This window comes from Oncorhynchus tshawytscha, linkage group LG25, assembly GCF_018296145.1.
Source record: "Oncorhynchus tshawytscha isolate Ot180627B linkage group LG25, Otsh_v2.0, whole genome shotgun sequence".
In the NCBI taxonomy this organism is placed as follows: domain Eukaryota; kingdom Metazoa; phylum Chordata; class Actinopteri; order Salmoniformes; family Salmonidae; genus Oncorhynchus; species Oncorhynchus tshawytscha.
In genome coordinates this window covers 1,027,978-1,055,477 of record NC_056453.1, presented here as the reverse complement: position 1 = coordinate 1,055,477, position 27,500 = coordinate 1,027,978, and the positions used below count along the sequence as shown (strand labels likewise).

General features: G+C 48.7%; 2 protein-coding genes across 7 annotated transcripts in view; one reads left to right on the top strand and one right to left on the bottom strand.

Annotated features, from left to right (window-relative positions):
• LOC112244672 (SLIT-ROBO Rho GTPase-activating protein 2) overlaps positions 1–17,006 on the bottom strand; it is a 33,049-nt gene extending 16,043 nt beyond the window's left edge. For 4 of the 5 annotated variants that reach the window (XM_042305876.1, XM_042305875.1, XM_042305878.1 and 1 more), the window contains exons 1-5: positions 16,848–16,975; positions 12,053–12,115; positions 7,798–8,013; positions 4,435–4,563; positions 623–844 (exon numbers count right to left, since the gene is read on the bottom strand). In XM_042305876.1, coding sequence (XP_042161810.1) covers positions 623–844; positions 4,435–4,563; positions 7,798–8,013; positions 12,053–12,079 — 594 coding nt within the window. In that variant the 5' untranslated portion in view covers positions 12,080–12,115; positions 16,848–16,975. Of the gene's footprint in view, positions 1–622; positions 845–4,434; positions 4,564–7,797; positions 8,014–12,052; positions 12,116–16,847 lie in introns of all 5 variants that reach the window. The other variant, XM_042305877.1, reaches the window with a different exon arrangement.
• The window catches only part of ccdc186 (coiled-coil domain-containing protein 186), a 1,196,038-nt gene that overhangs the window by 1,074,476 nt on the left and 94,062 nt on the right, over positions 1–27,500 (top strand). The gene's annotated exons all lie outside the window — the stretch shown is intronic.

The window sequence follows — 27,500 nt, the reverse complement described above, 5'->3', positions numbered from 1 at the left end:
AGCTAATTATCAAAATCCAGAAAAGAGACGTTAAATTCTACAACCACCTAAAAGGAAACGATTCCCAAACCTTCCATAACAAAGCCATCACCTACAGAGTGATGAACCTGGAGAAGAGTCCCCTAAGCAAGCTGGTCCTGGGACGTTGTTCACAAACACAAACACACCCCACAGAGCCCCAGGACAGCAACACAATTAGACCCAACCAAATCATGAGAAATCAAAAAGATAATTACTTGACACATTGGAAAGAATGAACAAAAAAACAGAGCAAACTAGAATGCTATTTGGCCCTAAACAGAGAGTACACAGCGGCAGAATACCTGACCACTGTGACTGACCCAAACTTAAGCAAAGCTTTGACTATGTACAGACTCAGTGAGCATAGCCTTGCTATTGAGAAAGGCCGCCGTAGGCAGACATGGCTCTCAAGAGAAGACAGGCTATGTGCTCACTGCCCACAAAATGAGTCGGAAACTGAGCTGCACTTCCTAACCTCCTGCCCAATGTTTGACCATATATAGAGACACATAGAGAGAGGGAGAGAGTAAGAGATAGATCGACACACAATTGGTTTAAGCTCACAGACACACACACACACTTACTAACCCCCCCCCCCTACCGTGTCTCCCATGTGTGACTGGAAGTCGAAGCGCATGGGGGGACAGAAGACGTTGTTGTAGGTTTCCATCAGTCTCTGCTTGTCCCCGTTGGGCTCCAGGCTCTCTGCTGCCCCCTCCAGGCCCTCCAGGCCGCTGTGTTTAGACGCCTCCACGTTCATCTCCGCTGACAGGTAGGTCCGCAACGCACGGTGGAGACTGGCATGGTAGCCCAGGTCACAGCACTGACAGAGGGAGGGAGGGGGGAAGAGGGGAGAGAGAGAGAGAGAGGGGGTTGATTAATTCAAAGAGATGCTTACAAAGGCATGGTTCAAATCAACGCAATACGACTTAGGCAATGAGATATTCCCATGGACGTCCATTCAAACATACTACAGTATATGCTACAGTACATGCTACAGTACATACTAGAGGTCGACCGATTAATCGGAATGGCAGATTAATTAGGGCAGATTTCAAGTTTTCATAACAATTGGAAATCGGTATTTTTGGACACCGAGATAGATTTTCACCTTGTCAGCCCAGGGGATCCAATCTTGCAACCAGTAATGGTGATGGTTGGTCAACAGCATCAATGTAACATGGTCAACAGCATCAATGTAACAGTATACTGTAACTTTAGTCCATCCCCTCGCCCCAACCCGGGCTCGAACCAGGGACCCTCTGCACACAGATAACAGTCACCCATCGTTACCCATCGCTCCACAAAAGCTTGCAGAGCAAGGGGAACCACTACTTCAAGGTCTCAGAGCAAGTGAAGTAACCGATTGAAACGCTATTAGCGCGCACCACCACTAACCAGCTAGCCATTTCACATCGGTTACACTAGCATTAAACTTATCTTATAAAAAACAATCAATCATAATCACTAGTTAACTACACATGGTTGATGATATTACTAGATATTATCTAGCGTGTCCTGCGTTGCATATAATCTGACTGAGCATACAAGCATACAAGTATCTGACTGAACGGTGGTAGGCAGAAGCAGGCGCGTAAACATTCATTCAAACAGCACTTTCTTTTTCTTTTTGCCAGCAGCTCTTCGTTGTGCTTCAAGCATTGTGCTGTTTATGACTTCAAGCCTATCAATTCCCGAGATGAGGCTGGTGTAACCGAAGTGAAATGGCTAGCTAGTTGGCGCGCGCTAATAGCATTTCAAACGTCACTCGCTCTGAGCCTTGGAGTGGTTGTTCCCCTTGCTCTGCATGCCAAACATACCCTTGTAAAACTGACCATCCTACCAGTCCTCGACTTTGGCGATGTCATTTACAAAATAGCCTCCAATACCCTACTCAACAAATTGGATGCAGTCTATCACAGTGCAATCCGTTTTATCACCAAAGCCCCATATACTACCCACCATTGCGACCTGTACGCTCTCGTTGGCTGGCCCTCGCTTCATACTCGTCGCCAAACCCACTGGCTCCATGTCATCTACAAGACCCTGCTAGGTAAAGTCCCCCTTATCTCAGCTCGCTGGTCACCATAGCATCTCCCACCTGTAGCACACGCTCCAGCAGGTATATCTCTCTAGTCACCCCCAAAACCAATTCTTTCTTTGGCCGCCTCTCCTTCCAGTTCTCTGCTGCCAATGACTGGAACGAACTACAAAAATCTCTGAAACTGGAAACACTTATCTCCCTCACTAGCTTTAAGCACCAACTGTCAGAGCAGCTCACAGATTACTGCACCTGTACATAGCCCACCTATAATTTAGCCCAAACAACTACCTCTTTCCCAACTGTATTTAATTTTTATTTATTTATTTATTTTGCTCCTTTGCACCCCATTATTTTTATTTCTACTTTGCACATTCTTCCATTGCAAAACTACCATTCCAGTGTTTTACTTGCTATATTGTATTTACTTTGCCACCATGGCCTTTTTTGCCTTTACCTCCCTTCTCACCTCATTTGCTCACATTGTATATAGACTTGTTTATACTGTATTATTGACTGTATGTTTGTTTTACTCCATGTGTAACTCTGTGTCGTTGTATCTGTCGAACTGCTTTGCTTTATCTTGGCCAGGTCGCAATTGTAAATGAGAACTTGTTCTCAACTTGCCTACCTGGTTAAATAAAGGTAAAATAAATAAATAAAAACGCTGCTTCGAGGGTGGCTGTTGTCGTTGTGTTCCTGGTTCGAGCCCACGTAGGGTCGAGGAGTGGGACGGGACGGAAGCTATACTGTTACACTGGCAATACTAAAGTGCCTATAAGAACATCCAATAGTCAAAGGTTAATGAAATACAAATGGTATAGAGGGAAATAGTCCTATCATTCCTATAATAACTACAACCTAAAACTTCTTACCTGAGAATATTGAAGACTCATGTTAAAAGGAACCACCAGCTTTCATATGTTCTCATGTTCTGAGCAAGGAACTTAAACGTTAGCTTTCTTACATAGCACATATTGCACTTTTACTTTCTTCTCCAACACTTTGTTTTTGCATTATTTAAACCAAATGGAACATGTTTCATTATTTACTTGAGGCTAAATTGATTTTATTGATGTATTATATTAAGTTCAAATAAGTGTTCATTCAGTATTGTTGTAATTGTCATGATTACAAATAAATAAATAAAAATTGGCCGATTAATCGGTATCGGGTTTTTTGGTCCTCCAATAATCGGTATCGGCGTTGAAAAATCATAATCGGTCGACCTCTAGTACATACTACAGTACATACTACAGTACATACTACAGTACATGCTACAGTACATGCTACAGTACATGCTACAGTACATACTACAGTACATACTACAGTACATACTACAGTACATGCTACAGTACATGCTACAGTACATGCTACAGTACATACTACAGTACATACTACAGTACATGCCACAGTACATACTACAGTACATGCTACACCATCATTCATGAGAGTGAAGGTATGCTACATGCTAACCCTTCAGACAGAATGAGTGAAGGTATGCTACATGCTAACCCTTCAGACAGAATGAGAGAAGGTATGCTACATACTAACCCTTCAGACAGAATGAGAGAAGATATGCTACATGCTAACCCTTCAGACAGAATGAGAGAAGGTATGCTACATGCTAACCCTTCAGACAGAATGAGAGGTATGCTACGCGCTAACCCTTCAGACAGAATGTGTGAAGGTATGCTACATGCTAACCCTTCAGACAGAATGAGAGAAGGTATGCTATATGCTAACCCTTCAGACAGAATGAGAGGTATGCTACGCGCTAACCCTTCAGACAGAATGTGTGAAGGTATGCTACATGCTAACCCTTCAGACAGAATGAGAGAAGGTATGCTACAAGCTAACCCTTCAGACAGAATGAGTGAAGGAGCATTAGAAGTACTTCATCAATCATCATCATTCCTGTTCATATAGCCAAAGGCTAACCCACAACCTCTCAGTCTATAGTAAAGGGCAGACTACAGTAATGAGACCAGAGGGGAGAGGAGGAGGAAACAGAAGACGAGGGAGAGTCCTGTCAGTGGTCCTTGTTAAGGGTCAGGGGAGAGAGGGAGGAAGATAGAGGGAGGAAGAGAAGGATGAGGGAGGAGGGTGTAGAGAGGGAGAGTCCTGTCAGTGTGAAAGAAGGGATGAGGGGGAGTAGGGATGATGGGGATGAGGGGAGAGCCCTGCTCTGCTTGCAGTAGGTCTTGTTAAGTTGAGTTAAGGCTGACAGGTCTACGTGCTGCAGGGAGAGGTGGTGGGCTGAGATGGATGCTGGACTACATAATCAGTTGTTCTCTGGCCCCCAGAAAGACTGCTGGAGTATGTATCTATTTTTACCATGCCAAACAGGTTGTGTGTATATGTGTACTCACGTCGATGATATCAGACAAGTCATGGATGTAGTATTTGAAGACACAGCTGTTGGTAGCCTCCAGAGCCAGCAGGTATTCATTCCTTGCCTTGATTGCTTTCAGCTTGTTCTCTGTGTACTTAGCCTGCCTCTGAGAGGGACACAGAGAGGGGGGGGGTGAAAGAGAGCAAGAGAGAGAGGGGGAGAACAAGCGAGACAGAGAGAGAGAACGAGAGAGGTAAAAAGAGAGGATATAGAGAGAGAAAGAGAGAGGGAGTGAGGAGAGAGGGAGAAAGAGAGGATATAGAGAGGAGATAGGAGAGGGAGTGAGAGGAGAGAGGGAGAAAGAGAGAGGGGAAGAGAGAGAGGTGGGAGTGAGAGTGAGAGGAGAGGGAGGGAGTAAAAGATGAGATAGAGAGTAGATAGAGGGAGAAAGAGAGAGAGGAAGAGAGAGGGAGTGAGAGTGAGAAAGAGAGTTAACAGGATTGAGAGAGAGAACAAAGTCTATACTGGTAGATAATAGTAAGGCCAGTGGTAGGGTCTTGTCTCTCTGACAGAGCCCCCACTGTAGTAGAACATGGCTAGAGCTTTAAGCCAGTTACAAACTCATACATCATTCATGAACAACACACACATGCAGGTACAGTTGAAGTCGGAAGTTAACATACACTTATGTTAGAGTCATTAAAACTCGTTTTTCAACCACTCCACAAATTTCTTGTTAACAAACTATAGTTTTGGCAAGTCGGTTAGGTCATCTACTTTGTGCATGACAGAAGTAATTTTTCCAACAATTGTTTACAGACAGATTAATTCACTGTATCACAATTCCAGTGGGTCAGAAGTTTACATACACTAAGTTGACTGTGTCTTTAAACAGCTTGGAAAATTCCAGAAAATGATGTCATGGCTTTAGAAGCTTCTGATAGGCTAATTGACATCATTTGAGTCAATTGGAGGTGTACCTGTGGATGTATTTCAAGGCCTACCTTCAAACTCAGTGCCTCTTTGCTTGATATCATGGGAAAATCAAAAGAAATCAGCCAAGACCTCAGGAAAAAAATTGTAGACCTCCACAGGTCGGGTTCATCCTTGGGAGCAATTTCCAAACCCCTGAAGGTACCACGTTCATCTGTACAAACAACAGTACGCAAGTATAAACACCATGGGACCACGCAGCCGTCATACTGCTCAGGAAGGAAGAGATGAGATGAAAGTACTTTGGTGCGAAAAGTAATCCCAGAACAACAGCAAAGGACCTTGTGAAGATGCTGGAGGAAACAGCTACAAAAGTATCTATATCCACAGTAAAACGAGTCCAACATCGACATAACCTGAAAGGCTGCTCAGCAAGGAAGAAGCCACTGCTCCAAAACCACCATAGAAAAGCCAGACTACGGATTGCAACTGCAAAAGGGGACAAAGATTGTACTTTTTGGAGAAATGTCCTCTGGTCTGATGAAACTGTTTGTCCATAATGACCATTGTTATGTTTGGAGGAAAAAGGGGGATGCTTGCAAGCTGAAGAACATCATCCCAACCGTGGAGCACGGGGGTGGCAGCATCATGTTGTGGGGGTGCTTCGCTGCAGGAGGGACTGGTGCACTTCATAAAATAGATGGCATCATGAGGGAGGAAAATTATGAGGATATATTGAAGCAACATCTCAAGACATCAGTCAGGAAGTTAAAGCTTGGTCGCAAATGGGTCTTCCAAATGGATAACGACCCCAAGCATACTTCCAAAGTTGTGGAAAAATGGCTTAAGGACAACAAAGTCAAGGTATTGGAGTGGCCATCACAAAGCCCTGACCTCAATCCTATAGATTTTTTTTTGCAGAACTGAAAAAGCATGTGCGAGCAAGGAGGTCTACAACCCTGACTCAGTTACACCAGCTCTGTCAGGAGGAATGGGCCCAACTTATTGTGGGAAGCTTGTGGAAGGCTACCTGAAACGTTTGACCCAAGTTAAACTATTTAACTTCTTTGATATAGGGGGCGCTCTTTTAATTTTTGGATAAAAAAACATTCCCATTTTAAACAAGACATTTTGTCACGAAAAGATGCTCGACTATGCATATAATTGACAGCCTTGGAAAGAAAACACTCTGACGTTTCCAAAACTGCAAAGATATTATCTGTGAGTGCCACAGAACTGATGCCCCAGGCGAAACCAAGATGAAATTTCAAACAGGAAATGTCCCAGATTTTGAAGGCGCTGTGTTCCAATGTCTCCTTATATGGCTGTGAATGCGCCAGGAACGAGCTTACACTTTCTGTCATTTCCCCAAGGTGTCTGCAGCATTGTGATGTATTTGTAGGCATATCATTGGAAGATTGACCATTTTACACTACATCTACCAGGTGCTCGCTTGGTGTCCGTCGCAATTATTGCGTAATCTCCAGCTGCGTGTATTTTTCCATTTGCTTCAGAGGAGAAACCCAACTGCCACGAATGATTTATCATCAATATATATGTGAAAAACACCTTGAGGATTGATTCTAAACAACGTTTGCCATGTTTCTGTCGATATTATGGAGTTAATTTGGAAAAGAGTTTGGCGTTGTAATGACTGAATTTTCGGGGTTTTTTCTTCTTTTTTTATCTCCTACACAAATAATATTTTTGGAAAAACTGAACATTTGCTATCTAACTGAGAGTCTCCTCATTGAAAACATCCAAAGTTCTTCAAAGGTAAATTATTTTATTTGAATGCTTTTCTTGTTTTTGTGAAAATATTGCCTGCTGAATGCTAGGCTTAATGCTATGCTAGCTATCAATACACTTACACAAATGCTTGTGTAGCTATGGTTGAAAAGCATATTTAGAAAATCTGAGATGACAGTGTTGTTAACAAAAGGCTAAGCTTGTGAGTGAATATATTTCTTTCATTTCATTTGCGATTTTCATGAATAGTTAACGTTGCGTTATGGTAATGAGCTTGAGGCTATGATTATGCTCCCGGATACGGGATTGCTCGACGCAAGAAGTTAAAGACAATGCTACCAAATACTAATTGAGTGTATGTAAACTTCTGACCCACTTGGAATGTGATGAAAGAAATAAAAGCTGAAATAAATCAATCTCTCTACAATTATTCTGACATTTCACATTCTAAAATAAAGTGGTGATCCTAACTGACCCAAGACAGGGAATTTTTACTAGGATTAAATGTCAGGAATTGTGAATAACTGAGTTTAAATGTATTTGGTTAAGGTGTATGTAAACATCCGACTTCAACTGTATATGCACACACACTATAATGGACTGTGCTGTGTGACCTGCATCATCAGCCAACCTGTCAGTAGAGGTCTCATTCCTCAGACAGGGCTGCTCTCATATTCTTGTCCCTGTACACACACACACACACACACACACACTTTACCTTCTCCTTCATCTTCTCTATCTTCTTGACTGAGGAGCGTCGGACATGTTTCTCCTCTGTCTTGATGCTGGCCAGTGTGTCAGGTGACCTGGGAGTCTGTCTGTCGTCCTGGCGACCAGAGCGCCCCATCTGCTTCTCCTCCTGTTTCTCTGCATCCTTCAGTTTGTTCTCAGAGTTGATACTGTCTGTGTTGTACATGTGGTATGTCTTCATCACCTACACAGGGGGACAGGAGGAGCAGTGAGAGAGAGAGAGAGCAAGAGAGAGAGGGTTGTGTGTGTGTCATACACTGTCCAGCCGTGCTTCTCAAGGGTGTGTGTCATACAATGTCACACTGCTGGACAGTGGATTGTTAGGAATGAGAGGCCTGGTGCGCTGGCATACCACTGGCTGACAGGGAATTCCACACACACATGCATGTGCATCAGGGTTTCTGTTAGCCGGTAATAGCCGTCTTTTGGCCGATAATTTTAAAAAGACGATTAATAACATTGCTGCTGGCCTGGAGAAGAAGAAAACATCACATAGTGAAATAATGCTTATTAGTCTATTCATTGATGGAAATACCAATCGATGGAAATATATTTAACTGATCATGCTTATCGTTCTATAGGTTAATTTGCATAATTTAGTGGAATTAAAATGGCGCGTTTGTACAGTATATTTGTTACGTACGTGAGTATGTGGATTGAACACCTTTGACATTGACCTTGGTTTTCACACGCGTACAGAATACAGATACAGAACCTTGAGTGGAAAATCTGTCAGACAGTGTGACAGCTGCTGCTACAGCATCTCAAACAGTCTTCATCAGGCAAGCTACATCAGGCTACATTAGGCAGGCTACATCAGGCTACATTAGGCAGGCTACATCAGCACGTCACACACCACTTTGCAATTAGCTGGAGGCAGTAGCATTTTGAAAACCTATACTTAATTGTTTGAAACCCTGAAAGTTTTAATACATATTATGAGGCATGTCTTACCTTGCTTCAAAGTAGCCTAGACAAAATCAGACCATATGGTTAAATAAAGGTGAAATAAATAAATAAATAAAATGGCTGGGGGGCAGTATTGAGTAGCTTGGATGAATTAGGTGCCCAGAGTAAACTGCCTGCTACTCAGACCCAATGCATATTATTGGTATAATTGGATAGAAAACACTCTGAAGTTTCTAAAACGGTTTGAATGATGTCTGTGAGTATAACATAACTCATATGGCAGGCAAAAACCTCAGAAAGAATCCAACCAGGAAGTGGGAAATCTGAGGTTTGTTTTTCAACTCTTTGTGTATCCAAGATACAGTGTAAATTTGGTCCGATTGCACTTCCTAAGGCTTCCACTAGATGTCAACAGTCTTTAGAACCTTGTTTGAGGCTTCTACTGTGAAGGAGGAGAGAATGAGAGCTGTTTCAACCAGAGGTGTGTTATCTACCCTTACCACCTGGGGGCGGCCTGTCAGGAAGTCCAGGATCCAGTTGCAGAGGGAGGTGTTTAGTCCCAGAGTCCTTAGCTTAGTGATGAGCTGTGAGGGCACTATGGTGTTGAACGCTAAGCTGTAGTCAATGAATAGCATTCTCACATAGGTGTTCGACTTTTGTCCAGGTTGGAAAGGGCAGTGTGGAGGGCAATAGAGATTGCATCATCTGTGGATCTGTTGGGGCGGTATGAAAATTGGAGTGGGTCTAGGGTTTCTGGGATGATGGTGTTGATCTGAGCCAGCCTTTCAAAGCACTTCATGGCTACAGACGTGAGTGCTACGGGCCGGTAGTCATTTATGCAGGTTACCTTAGTGTTCTTGGGCACAGGCACTATGGTGGTCTGCTTAAAACATGTTGGTATTACAGACTCGGACAGGGAGAGGTTAAAAATGTCAGTGAGGACACTTGGCAGTTGGTCAGTGCATGCTCGCAGCACACGTCCTGGTAATCCATCTGGCCCTGGTGAATGTTGACCTGTTTAAAGGTCTTACTCACATCGGCTGCGGAGAGTGCAATCACACAGTCTTCCGGTACAGCTGGTGCTCTCATGCATGTTTCCGTGTTATTTGCCTCGAAGCGAGCGTAGAAGTAGTTTTACTCATCTGGTAGGCTCGTGTCACTGGGCAGCTCTCGGCTGTGCTTCCCTTTGCAGTCTGTAATGGTTTACTGGCCCTGCCACATCCCACTAGCGTCAGAGCCGGTGTAGTATGATTCGATCTTAGTCCTGTATTGATGCTTTGCCTGTTTGATGGTTCGTCGGAGGTCTTAGCAGGATTTCTATTAAGCTTCGGGTTAGAGTCCAGCTCCTTGAAAGCGGCACCTCTAACCTTTAGCTCAGTGCGGATGTTGCCTGTAATCCCTGGCTTCTGGTTGGGGTATGTACGTACGGTCACTGTGGGGACAACGTCATCGATGCACTTATTGATGAAGCCAATGACAGATGTGGTGTACTCCTCAATATTCCAGTCTGTGCTAGCAAAACAGTCCTGTAGCTTAGCATCTGCTTCATCTGACCACTTTTTATTGACTGAGTCACTGGTGCTTCCTGCTTTAGTTTTTGCTTGTAAACAGGAATCAGAAGGATAGAATTATGGTCAGATTTGCCAAATGGAGGGTGAGAGAGAACTTTGTGTGCATCTCTGTATGTGGTCCAGAGTTCTTTCCCCTCTGGTTGCACATTTAACATGCTAATAGAAATTTGGTAAAACTGATTTAAGTTTCCCTGCATTAAAGTCCTCGGCAACTAGGAGCGCTGCTTCTGTGTGAGCTTTTTTTTGTTTGCTTAAGGCAGAATACAGCTCATTCAATGCTATCTTAGTGCCAACCTCTGACTGAGGTGGTATGTAAACAGCTACGAAGAATACAGATGAGAACTCTCTCAGTAGGTAGTGTGGTCTACAGCTTGTTATGGTATACTCAACCTCAGGCGAGCAACAGCTCAAGACTCAAGACTTCCTTAGATATGGTGCACCTTATAGTATACCTTACATTGTTGCATCCTCTAATTGCATGTTCTGTTAATATGAATTACCATCATCTAAATGTGATTTCTGTCATTCTGAGCACCGTGGGTGAATGCCCTAATCAGGTTACACACCTAACTCATATGGTTCAGTAAGTTTAAAATGCTGTCGGTCAAATGTCCGGTAAATTAAAATGCTGCCGGTCAAATGTCCGGTAAATTAAAATGCTGTCGGTCAAATGTCCGGTAAATTAAAATGCTGCCGGTCAAATGTCCGGTAAATTAAAATGCTGCCGGTCAAATGTCCGTTAAATTAAAATGCTGCCGGTCAAATGTCCGTTAAATTAAAATGCTGCCAGTTAAATGTCCGGTAAATTAAAATGCTGCCGGTCAAATGTCCGGCGCCACATTTTCTTAAGGGAAACCCTGAAGTGCATACATAAAACACACACACGTTTCTTCACTTTGTCTCTGTCTCTGAGTCTCTCTCACACACACAATTCTGCCAGGGAATGCCACACACGTGTGTCAGTGTGTGCAGGGTCAGCACTAACACTGACCACTTAAAGGGGAAACATGGGCGGACGACCCCATGCGTTTCCCTCTCTAACTATCAGACTGCTGCTTCACAAGGGTGTGTGTGTGTGGCCAGAGCTAAGCAAGGCTCAGATTCAGATTCACTAATCTCTTGAAAAAGTATCACTTAAAGGGGCAATCTGCAGTTGCTCCATTAATTTTTGGATGATATGTACCCATTGATTCTTGAAGAATATAACTTATAAATGAATTATATGTACCCATTGATTCTTGAAGAATATAATTTATAAATGAATGATATGTACCCATTGATTCTTGAAGAATATAACTTATAAAAGCCTCATGAGCTTAGTCGCACCCCACCAGAACTTAAAGCTGAGGTGTTCAGGAGTTGAGGTGATGTATAGATATGATTAACTGCACAGCACTGAACACATTCTGTCTGTCAGACTCTGTGGAGTACTGAGGCAGGCATTGAGCCCAGTCCTCTCTCCATAATGTGTGTGTGCCAGTCTATTTCTGTCTAGTGGAGTGTCTCACTGTGTAATTACACTATTAGTCTGCTGCTACTGGTCTTGACATAGTTATGTGGTTCCTCTGCTGCCCCTAAACAGAGAACAACCTCCATCCCGGCAGGGAATCTCCCTGGGAATATGTCCTCCTCCACAAACACAGTTAATGGTGACTATCAAACGGATATGTTGACTGGCCTACACATACAACAGCAGTCTCATTGTGGTGAAGAGTGTGTGTGTGTGTGACGAGTCAGTCTTACCGCGTAGAGCTCGTTCAGAACCTTCATCAGATCCTCCTGAAGCTGGACACCAACCTCCTTACTCTGCAGAGACAGACACAGAAAATATGTCCATCCTCTGTAATAACAGACATAACCTCATCGTTAACACGATAAATCCACCTGAACTCCAACCAGCCCCTCACTGTCATCCATCTTTCAATCCATCCATCCATCAAATCAAATTGTATTTGTCACATGCGCCAAATACAAGAGCGATAGACCTTACCGTGAAGTTCTTACACACAAGCCCTTAACCAACAACGTAGTTCAACAAATAGGGTTAAGAAAATGTTTACTAAATAAATTAAAGTCAAAAATAAAATAAAAAGTAACACAATAAAATAACAATAATGGGGCTATATATAGGGGGTACCGGTACCGAGTCACTGTGTGGGGGTACCGGTTAGGTTAACTTGTACATGTAAGTGTAACGTCTGCTTCCAGCTCACACTCTCAAATACGTAGATCCCCTGAACGCTGCTCACCTTCCAGCTCACCTTCCAGCTCACTTTCCAGCTCACCTTCCAGCTCACTTTCCAGCTCACACTCTCAAACACGTAGATCCCCTGAACGCTGCTCACCTTCCAGCTCACTTTCCAGCTCACACTCTCAAACACATAGATCCCCTGAACGCTGCTCACCTTCCAGCTCCCTTTCCAGCTCACCTTCCAGCTCACTTTCCAGCTCACCTTCCAGCCCACTTTCCACCTTACACTCTCAAACACATAGATCCCCTGAACGCTGCTCACCTTCCAGCTCCCTTTCCAGCTCACCTTCGAGCTCACTTTCCAGCTCACCTTCCAGCCCACTTTCCACCTCACACTCTCAAACACATAGATCCCTGAACGCTGCTCACCTTCCAGCTCACCTTCCAGCTCACTTTCCAGCCCACTTTCCAGCTCAACTTCCAGCCCACTTTCCAGCTCACCTTCCAGCCCACTTTCCAGCTCACCTTCCAGCCAACTTTCCAGCTCACCTTCCAGCCCACTTTCCAGCTCACCTTCCAGCCCACTTTCCAGCTCACCTTCCAGCCCACTTTCCAGCTCACCTTCCAGCCCACTTTCCAGCTCACCTTCCAGCCCACTTTCCAGCTCACACTCTCAAACACATAGATCCCCTGAACGCTGCTCACTTTCCAGATCCCAATCACCTGAATTCTGATCACCTGTTCACACACCTGTATGTCAAACTGTTCACTCACCTGTATGTCAAATCAATGTCATTATCACACACTATGTAGTTCAGTTCTTTGCACCCCATCATATGTACCGAGATCTTGAAATAAACCTAAGCCTAACGTGATAAGAGCTATGGAGAGAGGAAGATATAATAGAAGTTTCCTGTCAGTCTGTGTACAGCTGTTTCCCATCTCACCTCAGGTCCATTTGGACCGTTAGGAACATTCTCCCTCATTAGTGCATGAAATATTCTGTCTCTCTCTGTCTCTATCTATCTCTCTCTCTCTCTCTCTCTCTCTCTCTCTCTCGCTCTCTCTCTCTATATATATATATCTCTCTCTATCTCTCTCTCTATATCTCTATCTCTGTCTCTCTCTCTCTCTCGCTCTCTCTCTATATATATATATATCTCTCTCTATCTCTCTCTATATCTCTATCTCTGTCTCTCTCTCTATCTATCTCTATCTCTCTCTCTCTCTCGCTCTCTCTATATATATATCTCTCTCTATCTCTCTCTCTATATCTCTATCTCTCTCTCTGTCTCTATCTCTCGCTCTCTCTCTCTCTCGCTCTCTCTCTCTATCTATCTCTATCTCTCGCTCTCTATATATATATATATATCTCTCTTTATCTCTCTCTATATATATATATATATCTCTATCTCTGTCTCTCTCTCTCTCTCGCTCTCTCTCTATATATATATATATCTCTCTCTATCTCTCTCTATATCTCTATCTCTGTCTCTCTCTCTATCTATCTCTATCTCTCTCTCTCGCTCTCTCTATATATATATCTCTCTCTATCTCTCTCTCTATATCTCTATCTCTCTCTCTGTCTCTATCTCTCGCTCTCTCTCTCTCTCTCTCGCTCTCTCTCTCTATCTATCTCTATCTCTCGCTCTCTCTATATATATATATATATCTCTCTTTATCTCTCTCTCTATATATATATATATCTCTCTCTATCTCTCTCTATATCTCTATCTCTGTCTCTCTCTCTATCTATCTCTATCTCTCTCTCTCGCTCTCTCTATATATATATATCTCTCTCTATCTCTCTCTCTATATCTCTATCTCTCTCTCTGTCTCTATCTCTCGCTCTCTCTCTCTCTCTCTCTCGCTCTCTCTCTCTATCTATCTCTATCTCTCGCTCTCTATATATATATCTCTCTTTCTCTCTATCTCTCTCTCTATCTCTCTCTCTGTCTCTATCTCTCTCTGTCTCTATCTCTCGCTCTCTCTCTCTCTCGCTCTCTCTCTCTCTCTCTATCTCTCTCTCTCTCTCTCTCTCTTTCTCTCTCTATCTCTCTCTCTGAATGGAACACAGATGTGCAGCCTCCTCTGACAACATCTTAGTATTCTGTGTTTTCGTTAGTATTTTGGTGAGGCCAGGGTGTGACATGGGGATTTATGTGGTTTGTTTTGTCTGGGGTTGTTTGTAGTTATGGGATTGTGGTTAGAGTAGTACTCTAGGTAAGTCAGCCAGGAGCCGCCAGTCAGCCAGGAGCCGCCAGTGCCGCCAGTCAGCCAGGAGCCGCCAGTCAGCCAGGATCCGCCAGTCAGCCAGGATCCGCCAGAGCCGCCAGTCTGCCAGGATCCGCCAGTCAGCCAGGATCCGCCATTCAGCCAGGATCCGCCAGTCAGCCAGGATCCGCCAGAGCCGCCAGTCTGCCAGGATCCGTTAGATCCTGTTAGATCTCCGTTAGATCGCCAGTCTGCCAGGAGTCGCCAGTGCCGCCAGTCAGCCAGGAGCCGCCAGTGCCGCCAGTCAACCAGGATCCACCATTCAGCCAGGAGCCGCCAGTCAGCCAGGATCTGCCAGAACTGCCAGTCAGCCAGGATCTGCCAGGACTGCCAGTCAGCCAGGATCTGCCAGGACTGCCAGTCAGCCAGGATCTGCCGGAGCCGTCAGTCAGCCAGGATCCGCCAGTCAGCCAGGATCTGCCAGAACTGCCAGTCAGCCAGGATCTGCCAGAACTACCAGTCAGCCAGGATCTGTCGGAACCACCAGTCAGCCAGGATCTGCCAGAACCACCAGCCAGCCAGGATCTGCCAGATCCATAAACCTGCCTGAGCTTCCCCTCAGTCCTGAGCTTCCCCTCAGTCCTGAGCTTCCCCTCAGTCCTGAGCTTCCCCTCAGTCGTGAGGCATCCCTCAGTCCAGGTGGGCCCTTTGTTGGGGTTAGTAGGCCTGGGTCGGCGGCGAGGATCGCCAATCAAGGGACGCGAAGGAGGTGGACAGAGACTATGTTGGAATGGGGTCCACGTCCAGCGGCGCCAGAGCCGCCACCGTGGACAGACGCCCACCCAGACCCTCCCGGGAGTCCGCTCCTTTTGGGGGGGGGGTGGTACTGTCACGCCCTGGCCTTAGTATTCTGTGTTTTCGTTAGTATTTTGGTGAGGCCAGGGTGTGACATGGGGATTTATGTGGTTTGTTTTGTATGGGGTTGTTTGTAGTTATGGGATTGTGGTTAGAGTAGTACTCTAGGTAAGTCTATGGTTGTCTAGAGTGGTTCTCAATCAGAGGCAGGTGTTTATCGTTGTCTCTGATTGGGAACCATATTTACGCAGCCATATTCTTTAGGTCTCTCATGGGTGATTGTTCCTGTCTTTGTGTTTGTGGCACCAGATAGGACTGTTTCGTTTTTTTCACGTTTCTTGTTTTGTAGATTGTTGTACTTTCATCTTTATTAAAGATGTAGAAAACTAACCACGATGCATTTGGTCCGCCTCTCTTTCACCAGAAGAAAACCATTACATAGATGCTGAACAGACAACCCTGACCATGACAGAGATGCTGAACAGACACCCCTGACCATGACAGAGATGCTGAACAGACACCCCTGACCATGACAGAGATGCTGAACAGACAACCCTGACCATGACAGAGATGCTGAACAGACACCCCTGACCATGACAGAGATGCTGAACAGACACCCCTGACCATGACAGAGATGCTGAACAGACAGAGTTTCTGCCACACCCCTCTTTGAATCAGCTGTTGCACGTTTAAAACGTTATGCTACTTGTCATTTAAATGTGTGCCACAACTAACAAAATACATTTTGACCAATTTAAACAAATATTTGTGGATTCGTCATATGCCTGGAGAGTCTCATTTCATACAAGGCCATTTGTCTCCACATTTCCTCTCCTCGATTACCTTTGACCTTTTTCAAAATAAAAATAATCATTTGTTGGGTGCTTATATTTGTCCTACGTCACAAATGTACATGTGTGTATTAATATGTACTGTAGGTGTGAATTGGGAATGTTTTTGCATATCCCTACTCCCCCTGAGACACCCTTGGAGAGTGGTGTCACAGCCAGGGTCTGCCATTATCAACAGCGACCCTGGAGCAATTAGGTTCAGAGCCTTGGTCACGGGCATATCGGCAGAGTTTTCACCTTGCCGGCTCGGGGAATTCAAACTAGCGACTGTTTAGTTACTGGCCCAACGCCCTAACGGCTAAGCTACCTGCCGCCCAAAAGGAGGCGAGGACAGGGGACAGTGTTATGTTATGTGTGGCTGTGGTGTGTGTTGTGGTATGCATTTGTGTTTGACGTGCATGTGCACGTGTGCTCCCGTGTGGGATACCTTTTTGAAGAGTCGTCCGGAGTCCTCGCTAACCTGGGCGAAGCGCGGTATGATGTTATTGAGGTAGAGGTCAGACAGGGTAGCGTGGTCTCGGCTCTCCCTCTTCACCTGACTCAACAACAGGTTCCAACAGTTAACTGGAGACAGTACACTCTGCTCCTTCCTACACACGGAGGGAGGGAGGGAGGGAGGGAGGGAGGGAGGGAGTGAGGGAGGGAGGGAGGGAGGGAGGGAGGGAGGAGGGAGGGAGGGAGGGAGGGAGGGAGGGAGGGAGGGAGACAGACAGACAGAAGGAGAATTTAGTACACCACAAACACTATATTACATCAGTACTCAGTGTTCAGCACCTGTTAAGCAGGGCATAATGCATCAAAAGTCACTCCTCTCAGCAAAACAACTAAAGTTAGAAGTAAGGAACAAACAGTAAAATGTTGAAACATTGAAACAAGAGCGAGCAAGAGAGATGAAGAGGGAGAGAGAGACACTTTATTGAAATATGACTGACAGCTCGTGTACACTAGATTGGGAGGTCTTTACCGCAATTTACCGCAGAGTGACTCGCTTGTGGCCGTGCTGGAAGCATATAGCAACATGTTTGATTGTGCGTCAAGAATTCAGCACAGCAAGTTTGTATGAAGGTCTGGTTATTAAATGGGTAAACAGTTGAATCCATTCTCCATTTCATGAATTCATTCACAGGTATATAGTAATATGCTCTAAAACGCTCTGTAAATATTTCCTTAACTCTATTTTCCTAAAACTGCATTGTTGGTTAAGGGCTTGTAAGTAAGCATTTCACGGTAAGGTTGTCTGTCTGTGCCTGCCTGCCTGCCTGCCTGCCTGCCTGCCTGCCTGTCTGTCTGTCTGTCTGTCTGTCTGTCTGTCTGTCTGTCTGTCTGTCTGTCTGTCTGTCTGTCTGTCTGTCTTCCCACCTGGTTACACAACCTTGTGTGTTTCCTCTATTGACGTACCATGTGACATCCTTCATCCTCTACCCTGACGGAACCATCATCACCTCTGACCCTAACACATCACATGTTCACCCACACACACCCATGTGTTGTACTTGGCTGGACTGCCTGGATGTTTCCTCTAGTTAAAATCTTCCTCCAGTGGGTCATACATTCCTGCAGCATTAGAGACATGGAGGGGGCAGGAGAGAAGGGGACTGAAGCAAGCTGAGGTCCACTTCTCCTCCACATTCAGCTCCTTTAGTGTTGTTGCCTCTGTGCCACAGATACACAGAAACACACAGGGCAGCTGTCTCCACAGAGTCACCACACACACAAAAACTGAAAATATGTCAGATTCCAGCATGGCACCAGAGCTGAGCTGTAGCAGATGGAGTGGAGCTGTTAGAGACCCAGATGTGGAGAGAGAGGTTGGAGTGAAAGAGAGAGAGGGGGAGTGAAAGAGAGAGAGGGGGAGTGAAAGAGGGGGAGTGAATGAGAGAGAGGGGGGAGTGAAAGAGGGAGAGGGGGAGTGAAAGAGAGAGGGGGAGTGAAAGAGAGAGGGGGAGTGAATGAGAGAGGGGGGAATGAAAGAGAGGAGTGAAAGAGAGAGGGGGTGAATGAGAGAGAGGGGGGTGAAAGAGAGGGGGGAATGAAAGAGAGGAGTGAAAGAGAGAGGGGGGAGTGAATGAGAGAGAGGGGGTGAATGAGAGAGAGGGGGTGAAAGAGAGAGGGGGAGTGAATGAGAGAGGGGGGAGTGAATGAGAGAGGGGGAGTGAATGAGAGAGAGGGGGAGTGAATGAGAGAGGGGGTGAATGAGAGAGGGGGGAATGAAAGAGAGGAGTGAAAGAGAGGGGGTGGTGAATGAGAGAGAGGGGGGTGAATGAGAGAGGGGGTGAATGAGAGAGAGGGGGAAGTGAATGAGAGAGAGGGGGGTGAATGAGAGAGAGGGGGGTGAATGAGAGAGAGGGGGGAGTGAATGAGAGAGAGGGGGTGAATGAGAGAGAGGGGGTGAATGAGAGAGAGAGGGGGAGTGAATGAGAGAGAGAGGGGTGGTGAATGAGAGAGAGGGGGTGAATGAGAGAGAGAGGGGAGGTGAATGAGAGAGAGGGGGTGAATGAGAGAGAGAGGGGAGGTGAATGAGAGAGAGGGAAGTGAATGAGAGAGAGGGGGGTGGTGAATGAGAGAGGGGGAGTGAATGAGAGAGGGGGGTGAATGAGAGAGGGGGGTGAATGAGAGAGGGGGGTGAAAGAGAGAGGTGGGGGAGAGAGAGAGAGGTGGGGGAGAGAGAGATAGAGAGAGAGAAAGAGATGTTTTATGTTTATTTATTTTCCCTTTTGTACTTTAACTATTTGCACATCGTTACAGCGCTGTATATAGGAGCTGATTGTGGACTACAGGAAAAGGCGGTCCGAACAGGCCCCCATTAACATCGACGGGGCTGAAGTGAAGCGGGTCGAGAGTTTCAACTTCCTTAGTGTCCACATCATCAACAAACTATCATGGTTAAAACATACCAAGAGAGTTGTGAAGAGGGCACGACAACACCTTTCCCCTACAGGAGACTGAAAAGATTTGGCATGGGTCCCCAGATCCTCAAAAATGTCAACAGCTGCACCATCGAGAGCATCCTGACCGGTTGCATCAGACTGTAAGACACTACAGAGGGTAGTGCGTACGTACGGCCCAGTACATCACTGGGGCCAAGCTTCCTGACATCCAGGACCTCTATACTAGAGGAGAGAAGACGAGAGGAGAGAAGAGGAGGGGAGAGAAGAGGAGAGGAGAGAAGAGGAGGGGAGAGAAGAGGAGGGGGAGAAGAGGAGGGGAGAGAAGAGGAGAGGAGAGAAGAGGAGTGGAGAGAAGAGGAGAGGAGAGAAGAGGAGTGGAGAGAGGAGGGGAGAGGAGGGGAGAGAAGAGGAGAGGAGAGAAGAGGAGGGGGGAGAGAAGAGGAGGGGAGAGAAGAGGAGGGGAGAGAAGAGGAGGGGAGAGAAGAGGAGAGGAGGGAAGAGGAGAGAAGAGAGGGGAGAGAAGAGGAGAGAAGAGGAGGGGGAGAAGTGGAGGGGAGAGAAGAGGAGGGGGAGAAGAGGAGTGGAGAGAAGAGGAGGGGAGAGAAGAGGAGAGGAGGGAAGAGGAGGGGGAGAAGAGGAGGGGAGAGAAGAGGAGAGGAGAGAAGAGGAGAGGAGAGAAGAGGAGGGGAGAGAAGAGGAGAGGAGGGAAGGGGAGAGAAGAGGAGGGGAGAGAAGAGGAGCGAAGAGGAGGGGAGAGAAGAGGAGGGGGAGAAGAGGGGAGAGAAGAGGGGGAGAAGAGGAGTGGAGAGAAGAGGAGGGGAGAGAAGAGGAGAGGAGAGAAGAGGAGAGAAGAGGAGGGGAGAGAAGAGGAGGGGGAGAAAAGGAGGGGAGAGAAGAGGAGAGGAGAGAAGAGGAGGGGAGAGAAGAGGAGAGGAGGGAAGGGGAGAGAAGAGGAGGGGGAGAGAAGAGGAGAGAAGAGGGGGGAGAGAAGAGGAGGGGGAGAAGAGGAGGGGGAGAAGAGGAGTGGAGAGAAGAGGGGGAGAGAAGAGGAGAGGAGGGAAGAGGAGAGGAGAGAAGAGGAGTGGAGAGAAGAGGAGAGGAGAGGAGAGGAGAGAAGAGGAGGGGGAGAAGAGGAGGGGAGAGAAGAGGAGATGAGAGAAGAGGGGGGGAGAAGAGGAGTGGAGAGAAGAGGAGGGGAGAGAAGAGGAGAGGAAAGAGGAGAGGAGAGAAGAGGAGGGGAGAAGAGGAGGGAGAGAAGAGGAGATGAGAGAAGAGGAGTGGAGAGAAGAGGAGAGGAGAGAAGAGGAGGGGAGAGAAGAGGGAGAGGAGAGAAGAGGAGTGGAGAGAAGAGGAGAGGAAAGAGGAGATGAGAAAAGAGGAGTGGAGAGAAGAGGAGAGGAGAGAGGAGGAGGGGAGAGAAGAGGAGGGGGAGAAGAGGAGGGGAGAAGAGGAGAGGAGAGAAGAGGAGGGGAGAAGGAGGGGAGAGAAGAGGAGAGAAGAGGAGAGGAGAGAAGAGGAGGGGAGAGAAGAGGAGGGGGAGAAGAGGAGGGGAGAGAAGAGGAGAGGGAGTGGAGAGAAGAGGAGAGGAGAGAAGAGGAGTGGAGAGAAGAGGAGGGGAGAGGAGGGGAGAGAAGAGGAGAGGAGAGAAGAGGAGGGGAGAGAAGAGGAGGGGGAGAAAATGAGGGGAGAGAAGAGGAGGGGAGAGAAGAGGAGAGGAGGGAAGAGGAGAGAAGAGGAGGGGAGAGAAGAGGAGAGAAGAGGAGGGGGAGAAGAGGAGGGGGAGAAGTGGAGGGGAGAGAAGAGGAGGGGGAGAAGAGGAGTGGAGAGAAGAGGAGGGGAGAGAAGAGGAGGGGAGAGAAGAGGAGAGGAGAGAAGAGGAGAGAAGAGGAGGGGGGAGAAGAGGAGGGGAGAGAAGAGGAGGGGGAGAAGAGGAGGGGAGAGAAGAGGAGAGGAGAGAAGAGGAGTGGAGAGAAGAGGAGAGAAGAGGAGGGGAGAGAAGAGGAGAGGAGAGAAGAGGGGAGAGAAGAGGAGGGGAGAGAAGAGGAGAGGAGGGAAGGGGAGAGAAGAGGAGGGGGGAGAGAAGGGGAGAGAAGAGGGGGAGAAGAGGAGGGTTGAGAAGAGGAGGGGGAGAAGAGGAGTGGAGAGAAGAGAAGGGAGAGAAGAGGAGAGGAGAGAAGAGGAGAGAAAGAGGGGAGAGAAGAGGAGGGGGAGAAAAGGAGGGGAGAGAAGAGGAGAGGAGAGAAGAGGAGGGGAGAGAAGAGGAGAGGAGGGAGGGGAGAGAAGAGGAGGGGAGAGAAGAGGAGAGAAGAGGAGGGGAGAGAAGAGGAGGGGGAGAAGAGGAGGGGAGAGAAGAGGAGGGGGAGAAGAGGAGTGGAGAGAAGAGGAGGGGAGAGAAGAGAAGAGGAGAGGAGGGAAGAGGAGAGGAGAGAAGAGGAGTGGAGAGAAGAGGAGAGGAGAGGAGAGAAGAGGAGGGGGAGAAGAGGGAGGGGAGAGAAGAGGAGATGAGAGAAGAGGATTGGAGAGAAGAGGAGAGGAGAGAAGAGGAGGGGAGAGAAGAGAGAGGAGAGAGGATTTGGAGAGAAGAGGAGAGGAAAGAGGAGATGAGAAAAGAGGAGTGGAGAGAAGAGGAGAGGGGAGGAGGGGAGAGAAGAGGAGGGGGAGAAGAGAGGGGAGAAGAGAAGAGGAGGGAAGAGGAGAGGAGAGAAGAGGAGAGGAGAGAAGAGGAGGGGAGAGAAGAGGAGGGGAAGAAGAGGAGGGGAGAGAAGAGGAGATGAGAGAAGAGGAGTGGAGAGAAGAGGAGAGGAAAGAGGAGTGGAGAGAAGAGGAGAGGAGAGAAGAGGAGTGGAGAGAAGAGGAGGGGAGAGAAGAGGAGAGGAGAGAAGAGGAGAGGAGAGAAGAGGAGGGGAGAGAAGAGGAGAGGAAAGAGGAGAGGAGTGGAGAGAAGAGGAGAGGAGAGGAGAGAAGAGGAGGGGAGAGAAGAGGAGGGGGAGAAGAGGAGGGGGAGAAGAGGAGGTGAGAGAAGAGGAGAGGAGAGAAGAGGAGGGGAGAGAAGAGGAGGGGGAGAGAAGAGGAGGGGAGAGAAGAGGAGAGGAGGGAAGAGGAGAGAAGAGGAGGGGAGAGAAGAGGAGGGGGAGAAAAGGAGGGGAGAGAAGAGGAGAGGAGAGAAGAGGAGGGGAGAGAAGAGGAGAGGAGGGAAGGGGAGAGAAGAGGAGGGGAGAGAAGAGGAGAGAAGAGGAGGGGAGAGAAGAGGAGGGGGAGAAGAGGAGGGGGAGAAGAGGAGTGGAGAGAAGAGGGGGAGAGAAGAGGAGAGGAGGGAAGAGGAGAGGAGAGAAGAGGAGAGAGAGGAGAGGAGAGAAGAGGAGGGGGAGAAGAGGAGGGGAGAGAAGAGGAGATGAGAGAAGAGGAGGGGGAGAAGAGGAGGGGAGAGAAGAGGAGGGGGAGAAGAGGAGTGGAGAGAAGAGGAGGGGAGAGAAGAGGAGAGGAAAGAGGAGAGGAGAGAAGAGGAGGGGGAGAAGAGGAGGGGAGAGAAGAGGAGTGGAGAGAAGAGGAGAGGAGAGAAGAGGAGGGGAGAGAAGAGGAGAGGAGAGAAGAGGAGTGGAGAGAAGAGGAGAGGAAAGAGGAGATGAGAAAAGAGGAGTGGAGAGAAGAGGAGAGGAGAGAGGAGGAGGGGAGAGAAGAGGAGGGGGAGAAGAGGAGGGGAGAGAAGAGGAGAGGAGAGAAGAGGAGGGGGAGAAGGAGGGAGAGAAGAGGAGAGAAGAGGAGAGGAGAGAAGAGGAGGGGAGAGAAGAGGAGGGGGAGAAGAGGAGGGGAGAGAAGAGGAGAGGAGTGGAGAGAAGAGGAGAGGAGAGAAGAGGAGAGGAGAGAAGAGGAGGGGAGAGGGGGGGAGAGAAGAGGAGAGGAGAGAAGAGGAGGGGAGAGAAGAGGAGGGGGAGAAAATGAGGGGAGAGAAGAGGAGGGGAGAGAAGAGGAGAGGAGGGAAGAGGAGAGAAGAGGAGGGGAGAGAAGAGGAGAGAAGAGGAGGGGAGAGAAGAGGAGGGGGAGAAGTGGAGGGAGAGAAGAGGAGGGGGAGAAGAGGAGAGGAGAGAAGAGGAGGGGAGAGAAGAGGAGGGGAGAGAAGAGGGGGAGAGAAGAGGAGAGGAGAGAAGAGGAGAGAAGAGGAGGGGGAGAAGAGGAGGGGAGAGAAGAGGGGGGGAGAAGAGGAGGGGAGAGAAGAGGAGAGGAGAGAAGAGGAGGGAGAGAAGAGGAGAGAAGAGGAGGAGAGAAGAGAGGAGAGAAGAGGGGGAGAGAAGAGGAGGGAGAGAAGAGGAGAGAGAGGGAAGGGGAGAGAAGAGGAGGGAGAGAAGGGGAGAGAAGAGGGGGAGAAGAGGAGGGAGAGAAGAGGAGGGGGAGAAGAGGAGGGGAGGAGGAGAGAGAAGAGGAGAGGAGAGAAGAGGAGAGAAGAGGAGGGGAGAGAAGAGGAGGGGGAGAAGAGGAGGGGAGAGAAGAGGAGAGGAGAGAAGAGGAGGGGAGAGAAGAGGAGAGAGAGGAAGGGGAGAGAAGAGGAGGGGAGAGAAGAGGAGGGAGGAAAGAGAAGAGGAGGGGAGAAGAGGAGGGGAGAGAAGAGGAGAGGAGGGAAGGGAGAGAAGAGGAGGGGAGAGAAGAGAAGAGGAGAGGAGAAGAGGAGAGGGAGAGAAGAGGAGGGGAGAAAGGAGAGGAGAGGAGAGAAGAGGAGGGGGAGAAGAGGAGGAGAGAAGAGAAGAGGAGTGAAGAGAAGAGGAGAGGAGGGAAGAGGAGGAGAGAAGAGGAGGAGAGAGAAGAAGAGGAGAGGAAAGAGGAGATGAAAGAGGAGGGGAGAAGAGGAGGGGAGAGAAGAGGAGGGAGAGAAGAGGAGTGGAGAAGAGAGGGGAGAAGAGAAGAGGAGGGAAGAGGAGAGGAGAGAAGAGGAGAGGGAGAGAAGAGGAGAGGAAAGGGAGAGAAGAGGAGTGGAAGAAGAGGAGGGGAGGAAGAGGAGATGAGAGAAGAGGAGAAAGAGAAGAGGAGAGGAAAGAAGAGGAGGGAAGAGGAGAGGAGAGAAGAGGAGAGGAGAGAAGAGGAGGGGAGAAGAAGGGAGAGAAGAGGAGGAAGAAGAGGAGGGGAGAGAAGAGGAGAGGAAAGAGAGAAGAGGGAGTGGAGAGAAGAGGAGAGGAGAGGGAGAGAAGAGGAGGAGAGAAGAGGAGGGGAGAAGAGGAGGGGGAGAAGAGGAGGTGAGAGAAGAAGAGAGAAGAGGAGAGAAGAGGAGGGGGAGAGAAGAGGAGGGGAGAGAAGAGGAGAGGAGGGAAGAGGAGAGAAGAGGAGGAGAGAAGAGAGAGAAGAGGAGGGAGAGAAGAGAGGGGAGAAGGAGGGGAGAGAAGAGGAGGGGGAGAAGAGGAGTGGAGAGAAGAGGAGGGAGAGAAGAGGAGAGGAGGGAGGAGAGGAGAGAAGAGGAGAGAAGAGGAGGGGAGAGAAGAGGAGGGGGAGAAGAGGAGGGGAGAGAAGAGGAGAGAAGAGGAGGGAGAGAAGAGGAGAGGAGAGAAGAGGGGAGAGAAGAGGAGAGGAGAGAAGAGGGGAGAGAAGAGGAGGGGAGAGAAGAGGAGAGGAGGGAAAGGAGAGAAGAGGAGGAGAGAAGAGGAGAGAAGAGGAGGGAGAGAAGAGGAGGAGAAGAGGAGGGGAGAGAAGAGGAGGGGGAGAAGAGGAGTGGAGAGAAGAGGAGGGGAGACAAGAGGAGGAGAGAAGAGGAGAGGAGAGAAGAGGAGTGGAGAGAAGAGGAGAGGAGAGGAGAGAAGAGGAGGGGAGAAGAGGAGGGGAGAGAAGAGGAGTGGAGAGAAGAGGAGAGAGAGAAGAGGAGGGGAGAGAAGAGGAGGGGAGAGAAGAGGAGTGGAGAGAAGAGGAGAGAAAGAGGAGGGAGAGAGAAAAGAGGAGTGGAGAGAAGAGGAGAGGAGAGAGGAGGAGGGGAGAGAAGAGGAGGGGAGAAGAGGAGGAAGAGGAGAGAAGAGGAGGGGAGAGAAGAGGAGAGAAGAGGAGGGGAGAGAAGAGGAGGGGGAGAAGTGGAGGGGAGAAGAAGAGGGGGAGAAGAGGAGGGGAGAGAAGAGGAGGGGAGAGAAGAGGAGGGGAGAGAAGAGGAGAGGAGGGAAGTGGAGAGGAGAGGAGAGGAGTGGAGAGAAGAGGAGTGGAGAGAAGAGAGGAGAGAAGAGGAGGGCAGAGAAGAGGAGAGGAGAGAAGATGAGGGGAGAGAAGAAGAGAGGCAAGAGGAGAGGAGAGAAGAGGAGTGGGGAGAAGAGGAGAGAAGAGGAGGGGAGAGAAGAGGGTAGGAGAGAAGAGGAGAGGAGAGAAGAGGAGGGGAGAGAAGAGGAGAGGAGAGAAGAGGAGGGAGAGAAGAGGAGAGGAAAGAGGAGAGGAGAGAGAGGGAGAGAAGAGGAGAGGAGAGAAGAGGAGGGGGAGAGAAGAGGAGAGGGGAGAAGTGAGGGGAGAGAAGAGGAGGGGAGAGAAGAGGAGAGGAGAGAAGAGGAGGGGAGAGAAGAGGAGGGGAGAAGAGGAGAGGAGAGAAGAGGAGGGGAGAGAAGAGGAGAGGAGAAGAGGAGGGGAGAGAAGGGGAGAGGAGGGGAGAGAAGAGGAGAGGAGAGAAGAGGAGAGAAGAGGAGGGGAGAGAAGAGGAGGGGAGAGAAAGAGGAGAGGAAAGAGAAGAGGAGAGGAGAGAAGAGGAGAGAAGAGGAGAGGAGGAGAAGAAGGGGAGAGAAGAGGAGGGGAGAGAAGAGGAGGGGAGAAGAGGAGGGGAGAGAAGAGGAGGGGGAGAAGAGGAGGGGAGAGAAGAGGAGGGGGAGAAGAGGAGAGGAGAGAAGAGGAGGGGAGAGAAGAGGAGAGGAGGGAAGAGGAGAGGAGAGAAGAGAGGAGAGGAGAGAAGAGGAGAGGAGAGAAGAGGAGGGGAGAGAGGAGAGAGGAGGGGAGAGAAGAGGAGATGGGAGAAGAGGAGTGGAGAGAAGAGGAGAGAAGGAGGGAGAGAAGAGGAGAGGAGAGAAGAGGAGGGGAGAGAAGAGGAGAAGGAGGGGAGAAGAGGAGAGAAGAGGAGGAGAGAAGAGGAGGGAGAGAAGAGGAGGAGAGAAGAGGAGGGGAGAGAAGAGGAGAGGAGAGAAGAGGAGGGAGAGAAGAGAGTGAGGGAAGAGGAGAGGAGAGAAGAGGAGAGGGGAGAAGAGGAGGGAGAGAAGAGGAGAGGAGAGAAGAGGATTATGGAGAGAAGAGGAGAGGAGGGAGAGAAGAGGAGAGGAGAGAAGAGGAGGGGAGAGGAAGAGGAGGGAGAGAAGAGGAGGGGGAGAGAAGAGGAGAGGAGGGAAGAGGAGAGAAGAGGAGGGAGAGAAGAGGAGAGAAGAGAGGGAGAGAAGAGGAGGGGGAGAAGTGGAGGAGAGAGAAGAGGAGGGGAGAGAAGAGGAGAGGAGAGAAGAGGAGGGGGAGAAGAGGAGGAGAAGAGGGGGAGAGATAAGAGGAGAGGAGAGAAGAGGATGGAGAGAAGAGGAGAGGAGAAGAGGAGGGGAGAGAAGAGGAGAGAGGGAAGGGGAGAGAAGAGGAGGGAGAGAAGAGGAGAGAAGAGGGAGGAGAGAAGAGGAGGGGGAGAAGAGGAGGGGAGAGAAGAGGAGGGGGAGAAGAGGAGTGGAGAGAAGAGGAGGGAGAGAATTTGGAGAGGAGAGAAGAGGAGAGAAGAGGAGGGAGAGGAAGAGGAGGGAAAAAGGAGGGAGAAGAGGAGAGGGGAGAAGAGGAGGGGGAGAGAAGAGGAGAGAGGAAGAGGAAGGGAGAGAAGAGGAGGGGAGAGAAGAGGAGGAGAGAAGAGGAGGGGAGAGAAGAGGAGGGAGAGAAGAGGAGGGGAGAAGAACATAGAAGAGGGGGAGAGGAAGAGGAGAGGAGGGAAGAGGAGAGAAGAGGAGGAGAGAAGAGGATAAAATAGAGGAGATGAGAGAAGAGGAGGGGAGAAGATTAGGAGAGAAGAGGAGGGGAGAAGAGGAGTGGAGAGAAGAGGAGGGAGAGAAGAGGAGGGAAAGAGAAGAGGAGAGAAGAGGAGGGGAGAGAAGAGGAGAGGAGGGAAGGGAGAGAAGAGGAGGGGGAGAAGAGGAGGGAGAGAAGAGGAGGGGGAGAAGAGGAGGGAGAGAAGAGGAGGGGGAGAAGAGAAGAGGAGAGGAAAGAGGAGATGAGAAAAGAGGAGTGGAAAAGAG